This window comes from Mesoplodon mirus (genome assembly GCF_964341445.2).
Source record: "Mesoplodon mirus genome assembly, chromosome: 15".
Classification (NCBI taxonomy): domain Eukaryota; kingdom Metazoa; phylum Chordata; class Mammalia; order Artiodactyla; family Ziphiidae; genus Mesoplodon; species Mesoplodon mirus.
Genome location: NC_138991.1, coordinates 23,898,213 through 23,913,505, shown reverse-complemented (window position 1 = coordinate 23,913,505; position 15,293 = coordinate 23,898,213). Strand labels below are relative to the sequence as shown.

The following is a 15,293-nucleotide window of genomic DNA, read 5'->3' as shown; positions in this document are numbered from 1 at the left end:
GGAGATGGGCACAGGTGAAGAAGGGCTGGGCATCCAGCCACTGAGTCCAGGTGAGCTCTCTGCCACGGCCCTGCCAGCATCCACGACAGACTGGGTGGGGCGTGGAGACGGAGCCAAAGTCCAGAGCCAGAAGCCCATGAAGAGTATGGAAGGTGACTCAGGTGAGGCTAGAGAGAGAAAGAGCATTGTCAGTAGGTGCTTCACAGAGCACAGCTCACCCTCCATTCTCAAGGTGCTTGCCTCCACCCTTACCCCAGGACCTCTGTTCCAGCTCAGCCCCGAAGAGCCACACACAGAGGGCCTTCCAGATTCCACTGCTCCCACAAGTCACAAATCCAGTCTAGCACTCTCAGCGCTTAAAAACTAAAAGTAACTCCTCCACTCGGGTGGGTGAACTCAGTAACTTATTCAAATCGTTACTGATCGTAAATCAGAGCCTCACAGGTCAAGCCCAACAGACAGTAGACAAGGGAACAAGGTGGCTCAGAGAGGGGAAGGGACACGTCCAGGCCCCAAATCCTCTAGTGGCAGGGCTGCAGCCAGAACATTCTTCCTGGAGGTGATAATCATGTGCACGATTATAAACATGAAGTACGTTATTTCTTTTCTTCGGCCGCCCGTCACGGCTTGCGGGATCTTAGCTCTCCGAACAGGGATTGAACCCAGGCCCTTGGCAGTGAAAGCACCAAGTCCTAACCACTGAACCACCAGGGAAATTCCCTTAAGTACATATTTCTTGTTTGTTTTTCTTTTGTTATCTGAAGTTTTTATTTCTCTCTTTAAAGTACTAAAGAAGTTGGATTCTATCTTAGTTTTCCTAGGATTGGCTTTTCCTCATAAAATCTTAAATAGGAGAAATGAAAGAACTTTGGGGAAGCTGAGGTGCATATTTCTTTTTTTTTTTTTTTTTTTTTTTTTTTGGCGGTACGCGGGCCTCTCACTGTTGTGGCCTCTCCCGTTGCGGAGCACAGGCTCTGGACGCGCAGGCCCAGCGGCCATGGCTCACGGGCCCAGCCGCTCCGCGGTATATGGGATCCTCCCAGACCGGGGCACGAACCCGTATCCCCTGCATCGGCAGGCGGACTCTCAACCACTGCGCCACCAGGGAGGCCCTGAGGTGCATATTTCTAATCCCCTACCTGACACATTCCTTGTGAGGTCTCATGGGCACCTCAAACTCAACAGCTTCAAAACCAAAGGAGGCTAATGAGTTTTGTCTCTTCTTTTCCAACACCCCTTTCTTTATCTTAACTGCAATGCTGACCAGGGCTGCTGACTGTAGGCAGTTCTGCCTGGCAGTTTCTGAAGTTTCACCATTAAATACAACATTGGCTGTAGTTTAGTAGGTAACCATTATCAGGTTAGAGAAATTTCTTTCTGTTCTTAGGTTGCTAAGAAGTTTTTTTTGTTTTGTTCTTTAATTAAATGGTTATTTGTGGAAGTACTATTTTCTTTATGAGGTTCAATGTTCCAAAAGGGGAGGAAGGGTACATTTTATTCGTCACCCCATCACTACTGTCTGGCACATAGTAGGTGCTCCAAAAAAAGTTGTTAAACAAATAACAAAACCACTGGTACCACTTTCCTGTTCAGACCCTTTCAACTGCTCTCCAATACTGACAGCAGAGTTTGTCAGTGTGGTCTCCAAACTGCCCTCATCAGAATCACCCAGGAAAGATTATTAAAACAACCACACATGGTTGGGTCCCACGCCAAACTGAGGGAATCGGTATCTGAGGGGTGATGGCAAGAAACTACGTTAACAAGTATCCGAACATAAACCAAAGGTCAAAACACCTACAGTCAAAACTTCTTGACATGGGCATTCAGAGTCCTCAACACGGGGAATAAAACCTTTCCCCTTCACACCTTCCACACTTCCCCATCCCGGGTTCTGTCTGAAGTGCTCCCCCACCCTATCTTCGCATATTCAATTACCTACTCATTCCCTGAAGCCCAGACTAAATGATCTGTCCTCCCCAAAACCTTCCTGGATTCCAGAAAGTGTATCACAGGAGCTTCCCAAACCACAAAAGGCACCTTTTACTTCTTTGAAGGTAGCTAAGTTATATATGGCCACTACATCTTCTCTCCCCTGCTACAATCTAAGTCCCTCTCAGAGGCAGGATGCAGCACTAAGCTGCCTGACTACCCCACATGGGGTCTTGTCTATAGGGTTTAATGAACATCAAGCAATTGAATGAATGAAGGAGGGAAAATGAAGGGAAATTCTGCCCCTGTTAAGTAGGGAGTCTGCTACTGGACACTTGCTCTACTTTGGGATTTCTATCCTCATAAAGACTCCTGTGCTAGCTAGGTATGGCGTGCCTTGAGAAGGATCCTAAATGGGGGGGGGGCACTAAATATCCAGCACCTGCTGCTCTTCCAAAGGAAGAGATTCTAGAGCCTAACACCCCAGAACCTTCCAGGGTTAGAGCCCAAGAACCCACTCTTGTTTTAAACCCACAAAGCCCAGATGATGGTGGTTCTGATGCATTCCCCACACCCCCAAGTCCCTTAGGCACCTGGGTCTCCTCAGTTCCTAAAAGCAGCCTTCCCTCCTTCCTTCAATTAAAAAGCTCTTTCCTGTCTCAGGCTACTGGCTGGGGACACTGATACACAGGCAAATACAAACTGCAAAAGAATGTGGTCAGTGATAAAATAAAAGACAGACTACAGAAGGGATATACTGAGCCAGCGTCTTCAAAGATGGCAGTGGGCAGATACTCAGGAAATGCTTGTGGACTGTACCCTGTGCTTGCTCAGCAGTGTGTAGATGTGGCCTCACACGCAAGGAGAACCTACCAGTATAAGTACAGTGTGGCTCCCATTACAGGTGGCATCTCCCTCCCCTTCCCTTCCCTCCCCTCCCCTCCCCTCCCCTCCCGTCCCCTCCAAAGAAGAGAGGCCCAGATACCTGTCAATGAGGGAATCCCGCATGCTGGTAGCAATGGTGCTAGGCTGGGCTTCATTCAGCTTGAAAACACTCTCCACCACTGACAGCTCTGTGCTGGTTGTGTCCAGGCCACAGAAGGCACACCAGTCGTTCACTACCATCCCAGCGGCGATCACCTCGCTGCCTCGGTTCACAGTGCCCGCCTGCCAAGGGACGGCTCAGTGTGGATTGTGGCACCAACAGCCAAAGTCATGAGGACTCTCCCCAAACCCTTCTCCCTGACCCTCAGCCCAAACCCAAACTGTGACAGGTAATAATCTAGATTCCCGAATACTGGGCAAAGGGATCTGCTCCAGCAGGAGAGAGAGCTCAGAGAATAAGACTGCTTACCACAAGGGGGACCTGAAGGAGAGAGGACAGCTCATCCTGGTCTTCAATTGAAGTCTTGGGATGCACCAGCCCTCCCTGATTGCTGAAGACACAGTAGCTTCCTACCAGCACATGGTCAGCTACTGTCTGTCGGAAGACTTCCACCTTTAGCACATCAGCCAGGATTTCTTCTGTTTCCTGTCAGCCAAAGGTACTGTGCTCAACGCCCAGAACAAGCAGATCAAAGAACCCAGGACCTCCACACCCAGACCCACCCAGGGCATGACTCCCTAAGCTCATTCCTCTGCTATGTAGCTGCATATGGAAGCTTCACCCGCAAAAAGGAGGGAATACAGCTTGGAGCAGAGTCTAGACCAGCTACGGAGCCCCTAATACCCATGCATGCCCTGAAGAGCCAGAGGCTGGTCTCCACATTACCCTCCTTTCCTCTAACCCACAGGCAAGAGCTCACCTGTCAATCTTCTCTCCTAGCCCTGGCTTCAAGACCAGATGGGTCAATCTCCCTGATTCTGAAGGTCTAATACACTCCCTAGCTTCTTTCTGACACTGATCACACCACGGAAGGCCTCTGTTCACTATTCCAACCAATGTCTGAACTGCAGGAGCCCAGGTATAAAGAGAAACCACAAGAGATGCCCCTAATTCCTGTCTGATGGGCAAGAATGGTGGCTAACCACTGACTCGGCTAATATCCTGTGACTCCTGGGCCGCCTCACCCTGTCCAGGTCTGGGTGGACTAAGGCCACGTAGTCGTTGCAGGTGGTGACATTGCCCAGGGCTGAGAGCCGCTCCTCCACCCGCCGGATCTGCACTGAGTCTGGGAGGCAGTTGCGAATGTGTTGCAGCTCCTGGTCGGTGGCGTTGCTGGGCACCAGGAGGCCATGCCTGTTCCCTGGGGAGACCCAAGTTAGGGAAGGTGGGACAAGGATGGACCATGAGTACACAAGATGCCTGCTGAGCCCTGGGGGCTGGGGATACAATCCAGCCCAGTTAGCTTCCCCAGCAAAGCTTTAGACCCAGACCCCGGTCCTCCAAACCATTGATCCATACAACACCCGGGGGACCAGGAGTCCCACTGGGCAGGCCAGAGATGGCCTAGGAGTTTGTCCCAACACATCCTGCCCAATTCGCCAACATCAGCCAGGAGGAACCAGGACTAACAGGAAGCGCTCTTGGGCATTAGTTGTATTCTAAGAAACTGAAGTAATACTCCGTACCTACCAGAATGGCTAAAATTTTTTAAAGAATGTCAATACCAAGTGGTGGCAAAGATATATGGAGCAACCAACAGGAGTATAAACTGGGCAACCACTTCAGATAATTATGTGGCATCATCTACTACATTGAATACCCAGCCATTCCTCTCCTAGGTATTATATATCCAATAGAAATACATACATTTGTTCACTAAGAAACATAGCAGCAGTACTCATAACAGACCCAACTGAAAACTACCCAAATACCCACTATCAACAGAATGAATGAATACACCGTGGTATACTTACACAAAACACAGTACATGGCCACATGAATGAGCCACAATTATCTTGTGACAACAATGACTAAACCTCTGCCTAACTCTGCAAGGACACAACTCTGAACTTCTCAACTATAAGTTTCTCCCATTATTAAAAAAAAACCACCAAAGGTCAGGTTAAGATCTCCCTTGTTACATAAGAACTAGCTTCAAGTCCAAATGTCATGGTTAGGGATAAGAATGTTCTGCCTGAATAAGAAAATACTCAGAGTCCAAGATCATCATCAGGCTTATGACTAAAAATAAAGGAACAAACTCCTATTTGAGCAAAACTAGAAAGAAGGGGAGGCAGTAAAGGCAGACAGATCCAGCTCAAAGAAAGGACAAATGGCCAGAGTCAACCGTGCTGAGAGATACAGGGGTACATGGTAAAGGGAACTGAAGATCGAAATGCGTAACTGAACAGTATGCCCCAGAATCTTAGCTTTTCTTTTTTTTTTTTTTTTGCGGTACACGGGCCTCTCACTGCTGTGGCCTCTCCCGTTGCGGAGCACAGGCTTCAGACGCGCAGGCTCAGCGGCCATGGCTCACGGGCCCAGCCGCTCCACGGCATGTGGGATCTTCCCGGACTGAGGCACGAACCCGTGTCCCCTGCATCGGCAGGCGGACTCTCAACCACTGCGCCACCGGGGAAGCCCAGCTTGTCATTTTTTAGAGGCAGAAATAGACGCTCAGAAAGTGGAAGCAATTTGCCCAGAGTCAGTGGCCAGGGAGAGATGACAATCCAATCTTCCCTCACACCAGGTGTGGAACTGGGCGAGTCACTTGGGTTGAGTCTCAGCTTCCTCATCAGTCAAATGAGGCCAATAATTCTGACCTCCTAGGGTCTTCGTGAACAAGGACTGAAACAAGGGTAAAAGTGAAACCCCTTAATGTTATTTGTGATAACAATGATCCAGAAGACTTTGCCAGAGGTTGTCCCTGATCTGTTGACACTTAGGGTCCAGCACAGGTCTGAGAGATTCTGTAGTCCCTGGAAACAATAGATGAAAGCCCAGGCATCCCTGGGTCACCCGGGGTCCCTTCTAGGGGTATAATTAAAGGCGCTGGGAAGCTCCATTTCCTCCCTCGGCGACTTCCAGCTAGCTTACCCACACACATGCGCCCGATGATGCGGCAGCCGGCGATGGAGGCGTGCACCACAGGGATAGTATCAGCAAGCTCACCCTCGAACACACTGCAGGGACAAGGACTCGGTGGTCACGGGACTGGGGGGCCTAAGCCCTCCCTCTGCCCGAGCCCCAGGCTCCCAAGTACCCCTCCCAGCCACCCATCCACCCACACGCTGCCCGCGGGCCCGGGGCTCCCGCCGCACCTGTAGAAGTTCTCTGACCCTCCGATGGCCACCAGGCAGTAGGTGTTGGTAAGTTTAGCAAAGCAGCCGATCTCACAGTTGTTCTCGAACGACGCTCGGACCGCCATGAGGCCTAGGGGCTGCGGGACAGGGAGCTCAGGGCCGGCGGATCCTCTCCCGGGACAGGGTGCCCCGGCTTCGACCCTGGGTCCGGGTCCGGGTCCGGGTCCCGCGGCCTCCACGCCTCAGGCCCCGCCGCGACCCCGCCCCTCTCGGCCCCCAGCCCTCGGGGCCCGCCCACTTAGCCCTTCCAGACACGCCAGCCCCGAATCCTTCGGCCCCCACCCCTCACGACCCAGGGCGCCCGGAGCTGACGCTGCCGGTGTCCCGCCACAACCGCTCACCACGTAAACGCAACCTCCCCACGCGTAAGAGGCCTCCTCGGCCCTCGGTAGGTTTCCGTTTCCGTCTCCTCCCTGGGAGACTTCCGAGAGAACGCGACGCACGCTGCCACGCATGCGACCACTCTAGCGCCAGCCTCTGGGAGGACTCTATGGCTGCAAGTGGTCCGGTCTCTGCCCCGCCTGGCCCCGCCTCCAGCAAGCTCGCATTCATTCATTCAGTCAGTCAGTCAGGAGCTTTGTAGGAGATAATATCGACCCAGACCTGTGCTGGTTGGATATGAGGCATCAGAATGGAGGAGCCAGGGATGTCTCGCAGAAGATGGGTTGATGATGGAGTTATATCTTAGTTCCCCCACCAGGCATCGAACCCGCGCCCCCTGCATTAGAAGCGGGAAGTCTTAACCACTGGACCTTCAGGGAAGTCCCAGACGGAGTTATACCTTGAAGTAAAGCCTGAGGAGGAAGAGCAGGTGTGGGAGAGGTGAGGGACAGAGTGAGGTAGGGGACAGATGCCCAGGCCGGATGTGGAGCCTAGGGGAAACTGAAGGGCTGAGATGTGGAGCTGAAGCCTGGGGTGGATGAAGTCACCCACGGAGAAGGTGTCCATCAGGGAGAAGTAAGACCACGACAGAGGCTGGAGAAGGAGGCGCAGCCAGAGGAGGAAAGGAAACCATGCTGAAGAAGGTATTGGAGAGGAGAGGATGGACGAAGCGGGGTGTCAGGGAGGGTCCAGAGTGGGCAAGGGTGTAGGGGCTGATGGGCAGCCACTTTCTGCCTCCCTCCCCCACCCCCGACCCCGCCCCGCCCGCAGATGGTGGCAGTCAAGAGCCCTGCTCTGGTGGACGGATGAACTTGACCCCCATTTTGTACAAAAGCCCCAGGGTCTCGCAGAATGTCACTCTCAGCGAGGGCAGAGGGAAGCTTGGAGCCCCTTTCCTCCTCACCCCCCAGCCCTCCTGCAGCCGTCCACTCTCCTCCAAGGACCTCTCCATAGTTGGCCTGAATGGTGCCCTTCCCCTGTCGCCAACCTGCAGTTTCATAACTGCCTTCTTCAGGATACACCAGGCTGCTGCTGGGTCATAGCATGTCTGCTTTTATTGATTTGTATCACGTATACTGTCCCAGGCAGGTCGCAAGCTCAGGAAAAGGACCTACATCTGACAGAGCCTATACTTCTAGGGACACTCAGCAAAATGATGCTGGTGTGTGTGTGTGTGTGTGTGTGTGTGTATCCACGTCCTCTCCATCCTCCCAGGTTCATCTCAGACCCACTCATTCAGTCCTCTCCATGGTCTCTCTTCAGCTGGTTCCCTCTACCAGGAATTCCTCTAACCCTCACCTCCATCCATCCAAGTCCTTCCCACCCTTCAAGGCTTGGCTCAAAGGCTGCCTCCTCTAAGAAACTTTTCTCACCACTCCATCATCACCATCACTTGCTGGCCTTCATTCTCTACCACCTTCTGTCACTGGTTAGCCTTTAATTAGATACACCAGTCATTTATGCATTGAATCCTTGTCTCCCAGGGACTGAGTCTGATTCATTTCTCAACCCTATGGCATGTCCGGCACAGGACTGGGTACACAGCTTAGGTACAAAAAGATACTGGTTGGTGCATGCATGCATGTGTGTGTGTGTGTGTGTGTGTGTGTGTGTGTGTGTGGTTATGTGCATATTTATGGTCTGTGGATCCTAAGGGGTCTACGGTGTGCACCGAATGTAGCCATTAATTTACCCAAATGACATTTATTGAGTACCTATAACTAGAATCCTGAGTGTTTTGGTTTATCACAAGGACTGCATCTGTGGGTGTAGTTTGTGGGTGTGAACCCTGTCAGTGTGCAGTGTATATTGTGCAGGCATTTGGAGCATCTCTGTTATATGTGGATTTTGTGTGCATGGGGACATGGGAACTGTTGATATTGTGTGTCCTGTCTGTGCAAAAACACGATCTTAAGAAATTAAGAGTCAGAGACACAGATTTGAGCCCCTGTCACTTACTCAGACCTGATTCCAAGCAAGTCATCAAACTCACTGGGTCCCAGCTTCTAAATTTATATTATAGGGAAGATAATATCTATGATCCTAGAATTGTACACCTACTAGAGCTCTATCTCGTAGGGTATTGTGAGGATGAAGGATGAGAAGTAACTGGTGAGAAAGGTTCAGCACAGTGACAAACGGCAGGTGCCCAGTAACTGTGGGTTCCATTTCCCCATGTGTGTGCATGTACGTGTGTGAGCAAGATCCCAAACCCAAGGAATGTCTAACCTGGGCCTCTAGACTCCCTCTCCTCCCCATAAGGCCCCTGCTCGAGCTCCCACCCCAGAGTCTGGGACCTGAGCCAATCTAGAGTCACAGTGGATGGAGGACAGACATGTCCTTTCTGGAAGCAGGACTACAACTCAAAGCGGCTTTGGAGCAGCTTGGACTTGGACTTGTGGTACTGAATAATGAGGTCCAGTTTGCTGTGGCCCAGGGTCAGCCATTTCTCATCCCCAGACAGGCCATTGCTACTGCCATTGCGCTGGCCACCTGTGGGGCCCCTGGGGAGGCCAGGCTCAGGTCCCTGCCTGGTGCCCTGTAACTTATGATACTTGGTGATGAGGTCCAGCTTGCTGTGGCCCAGAGTCAGCCGCTTCTCATCCCCAGAGTCCACTCCAGGCTTTGTGGCAGGGCTCGGTCTGGGGAGATCACTGGGCCCAGGCCCCTCACCCCGGAATGGGCCAAACTTCATGATGAGGTCCAGCTGGCTGTGTCCCAGGGTCTGCCGTTGTTCATCTGGACTCTGCTTGCCAGGCCTGGCCAAGGAGTTGGCTTCAGGGGGCACTCTGGAGCCCCCAGCCTTGGGGAACTGTACCTGGAGGTCCAGTTGGCCATGGATGTGGTTTGGGGACAGCCTCTTGTCCTCTGGGGTCCGATTGCCAGGCCTGGGAGAACCTGACTCAGGGGGACCCCTGGCATCCTGGGCCTGGGGCAGGAGATCCAGCTGGTTGTATCTCTGATTTGAGGCCAAACTCCTGTCCCCTGGGGCCTGCTCACTAGGCCAAAGGGAGCCTGAGTTGGGGGTCACCCCAGAATCAGGGCCTCCTGCTTCTCGTGCCCTGGGGAAGGGGACGAGGAGATCCAGCTGGCCATGGCTCTGACTCAGAGACACCTTATTCTCCTCCGCTGCCTCCAGGGCTGTGCCGGGTACCCAGCGGCCTCGTGGGGGGCTAGGCTCCTGGCTTTCTGTGACCCCAGGAAGCCGGGACAGAGCTGAGACACCCCGGGGAAAGGAGAGGAGGGGGCGAGGGTGAGCAAGCAGAGGTGACCCCCCTTCCAGGGTCACAGGGCTGGTACTATTGGGGTTGAGGGCAGCGGAGGACTGGCACCAGGGGGACGCCCCCAGCTTGCTCAGGTTGGCCCTGTAGGGCCCAAGCAGGGGGCCGTGGTTAGGGTCTGACAGCTGGCATTGCAGGGAGGGCTGGCCATCGGCCCCACAGCGGGCAGGGCCCGGGGAGGAGGATCCCATAGCCATGTCACTGCAGCCGCCGCCTCTTGGCAGAGCGGGGTAGGAGGAATGACCCATGTGAGGTGAGCACTTGATGCTGCTGGGGCTGGTGCTGGAGCGCGACAAGGATGTGGTGCTGGGGATGCCGGGCCCGAAGGCCAGGGCCACTGGGGGAGGGCACGGTGCCCTGGGAGACAGGGGATCTTCACCTCCGCAGAAGCCCTCCACGGGCCGGGACTCGGCATAGAGACAGCGGAACTCCCGGTCAAAGTCTTCCACGATGCAGCCCCTCAGCTGCAGCACCATGCTCGTGTGGGCCTGGCTGCAAAGCCAGGTGAAGCTGGGGACAGAGGGTCAGGGTCAGGAGGCAAAGTGCAGGACCTTGGGGCCAGGCAGGAGTCACAAACAGGGGAGCAAGACAAAACCACCACCACCCCGAGGGCCCAAGTGAGGGGGCAGAACTCTGACTCCGGAGTCTGTTCTAGCCCTAGCTCAGCTTAGTGGACTTCGGCACGTGGTTTCGCATCTCAGCCTCAACTTCCCCGTCTGTAAAATGGACCAAGGGCCAGGTTCCTTGAAGTCCCTCCAATTCCGAGGTGCAAAGAATTATTTTCTATGCCAAGGGCATTAAAGTAATCCTTCCACAGAGTGAGCTCCTCCAGGGCCCAGCCCAGGGCTGTCTTGCTCCCCACACTGGCCCCTGGGCCCTGCACCATGCCTGCCACATGGCGGCTGCTCAGTTCAGGGTGGAAGTGATGGATGAAGTGAAGGATGGAAAGTTCAAAGCTGCCAGGTCCCAGGCGCCCTCGCAAGCCGGCGGCTCAGCCCCAGGCACCCTCCCCGCCATCCACTTGCTCACCTGTAGCTGCCTGCCACCACCTGCTCACCGTCAATGATGACGAACTTCTCCAGGGCCTGCCCCGTGAAGCGGCGGCCTGCCTTGCTGCAGTATGTGTCCCCACACGTGCTCCGCACACGCATGTTCTGGGCCAAGGAGGGAGGGAGGTTGGGAATTACCTTTAGAGGATGGGGCTCAAGCCATGTCTAAATCCCCTGGGGTCTCTGACCCAAAATAGCTATAGGAGAACCCGGCCTCCCACTCCCATTGACCCCCGATGGTCACGAACCACCCGACTGACTCTCCTGCCCTCCCTGACTCCTCACCCCACACCCCAATTCCTGCCCCCGTCCCTTGCTGACCCGTAGGTGCCCTCCATTGAGGTCCATCTTGTAGCACATCTCCAGGAAGTGCCTCAGGTGTTCCTCGGCCAGAAGCAGGTAGACGGGGACACCACGCCAGCCCGAGGCCTCCATGAGGTCACACAGAAGCTCCATGTCGGTGAAGATGTCCATTACCACAGCCACCACCTGACGGGGGCGGGGCGGGGTGGGGGGGAGCTCAGCCCTGCCCGGGGCACTGCTGAGGCCAGGGGCAGAGGCTAGATCCCCGGAAACAGCGCTGGACTGAAAAGCAGGAGGCCAGAGCCCGTGAGAACACCTGAACTGGGAGGGCTTTTAGTGGTGACCCAGCCTGGGGGTTCCTGACTTGGAAGCTGGGGGATTTCACTGTCTTGAAGCCCAGAAGGCTGTTTGAAAGTTTTTGTGTGCATTTTTCTAAGGACGGTTTGTTTATCTGCCATCTGATTCTCAAAGAGGTCTGTGGATCAGCTGTACCAATCTAAAGGTCTACTCTACAGATGGGAAGACTGAGGCGCAGAGGGGGAAAGAGAAGCAAAACCCAGACCCCACTTCCCAGGCTAGCACCTCACACTCCCCCCCACTAGCTCAAGCTGTAGCTCTGGCTGTCTGTCTGAGGCTCCCTTTTCACGGAACAGAGCTGCAGGCCAATTACTGGGGTCTTCAGTGCCCTTTGCTAGACCCACCTGTTTCCCTGAGAAGCTGCAGAGATCTGCTGTGACCTCTTACAACTGGGACCAAGTTTTCTGCTCGGTGGAGAGGCGGGGCTTGCAATATCTGCCGTGAGAACCTCCTCTCCCAGTCCAGGCTGAGAGGCAGGAGGTGTGGAGCAAAGCACTCCAGCTCTGGAGCCAGACAGAACTGGGTTCGAACCTGCACTCTGCTACTTCCTAGTGCTATGACCTTAGGTGAATTCCTTCACCCCTGGGAGCCTCAACTTCCTCATCTGCTAAATGGAGATAATGATAGCTACCTCTCAAGAGTTATGGGGAATTTAATGTGAAAATACTCAACACACAACAGAAGCTCAATAAATGTTCCTCTCCTGCTGCCTCCTTAACAAACAAAGCCATTGGGCCACAGCGGGAGGAAGCACTTCCCAAGATCACTCTGAGAGTCAGTGACAGCCCAGAGTGGAAGCTTGGCTCCTGGCCCAGAGGTGGAGGGTCTAGAAGGGAGGATGAGGAACCAAAGCATTGAGGGATGCCCTAGTCCATGGCACAGGCCTGGCCACGGGTGAGGGGAACAGCACAAGCAAGAAAGAGCAAAGGGGCAGGGGTGATGACAGCAGCCATCTCACTAATAACCCCATTCCCTGTGCCAGTCAGGTCTGGCCCTCCCCTGCCTGGGACGTAGGTAGACTTGCCAGGGAGGCTCTGGAGGTACCAGCAGGATCCCAGCATCCTGGCTCCTAACATCTGCAGCAGGTACCCTCAGGGCTGCTCCCCTAGCAAGGGCACTGAGTCTAAGCTACCCCAAACCCTGCCTAAGGTCATCTGATCCATCTCCCTGCCTCCTGAGTCAGAGGTCAGGGCTCCAGGAGTGAGGCTGTGCTAGTCTGTAGCTGAAGGCTTCCCAGGTACCAACACCCCACCTGCTCTGCCGCTTCCCTTTCTCCTGAGCCCTGCTCCCCATCCTTGAGCCCAGCAGCTTCCGCTCCTCTTTCCTTTGGGTGCAGAGCTAAAAGCCCAGCCCTCAAGGCCATGCTGAGGCCCAGGCACCAGTGCCCCTTCCCCTGCTTCAGGCCAGTGGAGATACAGTGCACAAAGCGAGGTGCGGTTGGGACCATTTGTCAGGAGGCAGGGCTGTGCCTGGGGCCTGGGGCCTGAGTCTAGAGCCCTTTCCCTCTCCCTGAGCCCCGGGTTCCATTTCACCAACTGACTGGACCTCCTGAGTAAGTCCCAGTCCCTTTCTGGCCTCAGTTTCCTCCTCTGTAACTCAAGGGGGTGGCTCAGATGCTCACCAAGGTTGGGGTTCTTAGTTTGGGGACACAGACCTTTTCGAGAATCTGATGAAGGCCATAGGCCCTCTCCCCCAAAAGAGAGAGGATCCCCCTCTGCAATGAGCACCACTTTGCACGCGTTTTCAGGGTGTTTGTGGAGTCCCTGAGGCCCATCCCCTGTTCTAAGCTTGTTCATGATGTCCTCGGGTGTCAAGAGGTTCCCAAGGTAAATAGAACACGCCCACACTCTAGGAGCTTGTGATCTGACAGGGGGCAGAGGTTCTCGTCCCGTACTGCCCCCAAGCTGCCGTGTGGCCACACTTCCCCTCCCTGGGCCTCAGTTTCCACATCTATGAAATGAATGTCTGAAGAGACAAGGCCCTTACCGTGCGGGCCTGGCTGAAGAGGAACCGCAGAAGGTCCTTGATGCTCTTGGCTTTGTCCCGCTGGAAGTGGATCACAGCCTGCGTGGGCCTGAAGCCCGTGGACCGTGGCACCTCGGGCCAGCCCAAGTCCAGGTCCGGGGGGTCTATGTCGGAGGCCAGGGGGAAGTAAGTGCCGGAGGTGACTTCGGAGAGCAGGCTGAGGGGGTCAGGCCCGGCAGCCCCTGGCCCCAGGGCCTCGCCTAGCTCAGAGCCCCCGCGCGCATGGCTGGTCATGTAGTCCACATCCAGAGGGCTCAGGAAGGGCAGCTCCCGCTCCTCGGAGAGGACCCGCAGGTAGGCAGCCTCACCCCGCTCCAGGAGGGCATCGGCCGCCAGCCGGGCGGCCTCGCTGTGCTGGAGCACCCGCGACGAGCTCTCCCGCCACCGCTGCCGCTTCAGCTCCTCCACCCGGCACCGCAGGGGCCCCGCCATGCCCTGAGCTCCCAGGGCCTCCGAACACGCCTGCCCACCGGCTACCCTCACCCTCCAGCAGGCTCCATGGCCTGCACCCCGCGCTGGCCGCAGCAGGAAGAAGATACCAGGAGAAACTGCCTCCCGCCCGCCTGCCTGCCCCTTGTCAGAGCCACGCTCCACCCCGTTGCCCCCGGCCTCGGGAACCTGTTGGGTCAGCCTCACCTGTCCGCCTGCTGTTGGGACTCGCCCATCCGCTGCCCGGGGAGAGGGCAGGTCCTTACTCAGCACACACTCCCTCCGCCACCCCGGCGTCACCTGCTGCATCCCCACCAGGCTCCCAGCAAGTTTCCTCCAAACCCTGCCCTTCCAGAGAGTCCCAGTGGAAAATGCTGTCGCACCCCTGAAAAATTCTGTTCCCGATGTCTGCGTTTCCACCACCCTCAGCTCTGGGGAAGCTCTTGACCTGGTGGCGCCAGACCCAGCCTTTCTCCCCTCCTCGGGGGCTGAGTATTAAATGGTTAGTGAGAAAGTTGGTTGAGAGGATCGGGGGATGCACTGCATGGTCCGGAGGCAAACAGCAGGCCAGTTTCCGTTCTCTGCCCCCATCAAAGGCCTTAGTCCCAGAGTCCTCAGGAGCAGGGTGAGGCTTTGCGCTGGAGAAGGGGGCTCAGCAGATGGCAGCTAGCTGGGGAGGCAGGCCGGGCAGAAGTGGTCACAAGGGTGCCAGCCCCACCTTTCTGTGGAGAGACAAGGTCCCATGAGGGTGGCCGGGACAGCAGGAGACCTAATGCCATGTCTCAACGACCCCGTTTAGTACTGGCTGCACTTGCTTTAAAAGATCTGTGATCATGTCCAGATCAGACACAGGTTCCTCTATGTCCACAAAGCTTCACTTGGGGCCCAATGCATGCACAGCAGGGCTGGTGCTGGCGAGGGGATTTAGGGGCTCCCTGCGTCAAGCTGGGCCCTGGGACTAAAGACGAATGGGGCTTTGTCTTTGAGGATCCTAGAGGGGCCCAGGAGGGGCAGGAGCAGAGATCAGAGCCCCCGGTACTCTAAGGAGGCCCTTCCCTGGGCGTGGGGAGGCTGCGTGAGGGGCAGGGGGAGGAGTAAGCAGAGCCAGACTGTGGGAGGGTAACAAGCCACGGGGGTAGCCGAGGTGGCAGGGCCTTATCTCTGGATTTGTTTAGGGGGAGAACAGGGGCCGTATCTGGGTCAGAGAAGTCACTCCTGGGAGGGGAGGAGTCATGTTTCTGTGTTGCTGAGTTCCTGTGTTTATCCCTCAGTGTGTATATGTCTACCT

At 55.3% G+C, this 15,293-nt stretch overlaps 2 protein-coding genes across 2 annotated transcripts; both read right to left on the bottom strand.

Annotated features, from left to right (window-relative positions):
- Window positions 1-23: 23 nt before the first annotated feature.
- Window positions 24-6,665, bottom strand: EIF6 (eukaryotic translation initiation factor 6). Its single transcript, XM_082644175.1, has 7 exons — window positions 6,522-6,665; window positions 6,139-6,257; window positions 5,915-6,000; window positions 4,003-4,178; window positions 3,287-3,463; window positions 2,918-3,099; window positions 24-167 (listed from the first exon to the last, which is right to left on the bottom strand). Exons 1-7 carry the CDS (start codon window positions 6,633-6,635, stop codon window positions 158-160), a joined length of 864 nt encoding a protein of 287 aa, XP_082500301.1. The 5' UTR covers window positions 6,636-6,665; the 3' UTR covers window positions 24-157.
- Window positions 6,666-8,917: 2,252 nt separating this feature from the next.
- On the bottom strand, window positions 8,918-14,175 carry FAM83C (family with sequence similarity 83 member C; the record flags this gene model as incomplete). Its single annotated transcript, XM_082644961.1, has 4 exons — window positions 13,538-14,175; window positions 11,213-11,476; window positions 10,872-10,996; window positions 8,918-10,352 (listed from the first exon to the last, which is right to left on the bottom strand). The coding sequence occupies exons 1-4, from the start codon at window positions 14,006-14,008 to the stop codon at window positions 8,918-8,920; spliced, it is 2,295 nt and encodes a 764-aa protein (XP_082501087.1). The 5' UTR covers window positions 14,009-14,175.
- Window positions 14,176-15,293: the final 1,118 nt, after the last annotated feature.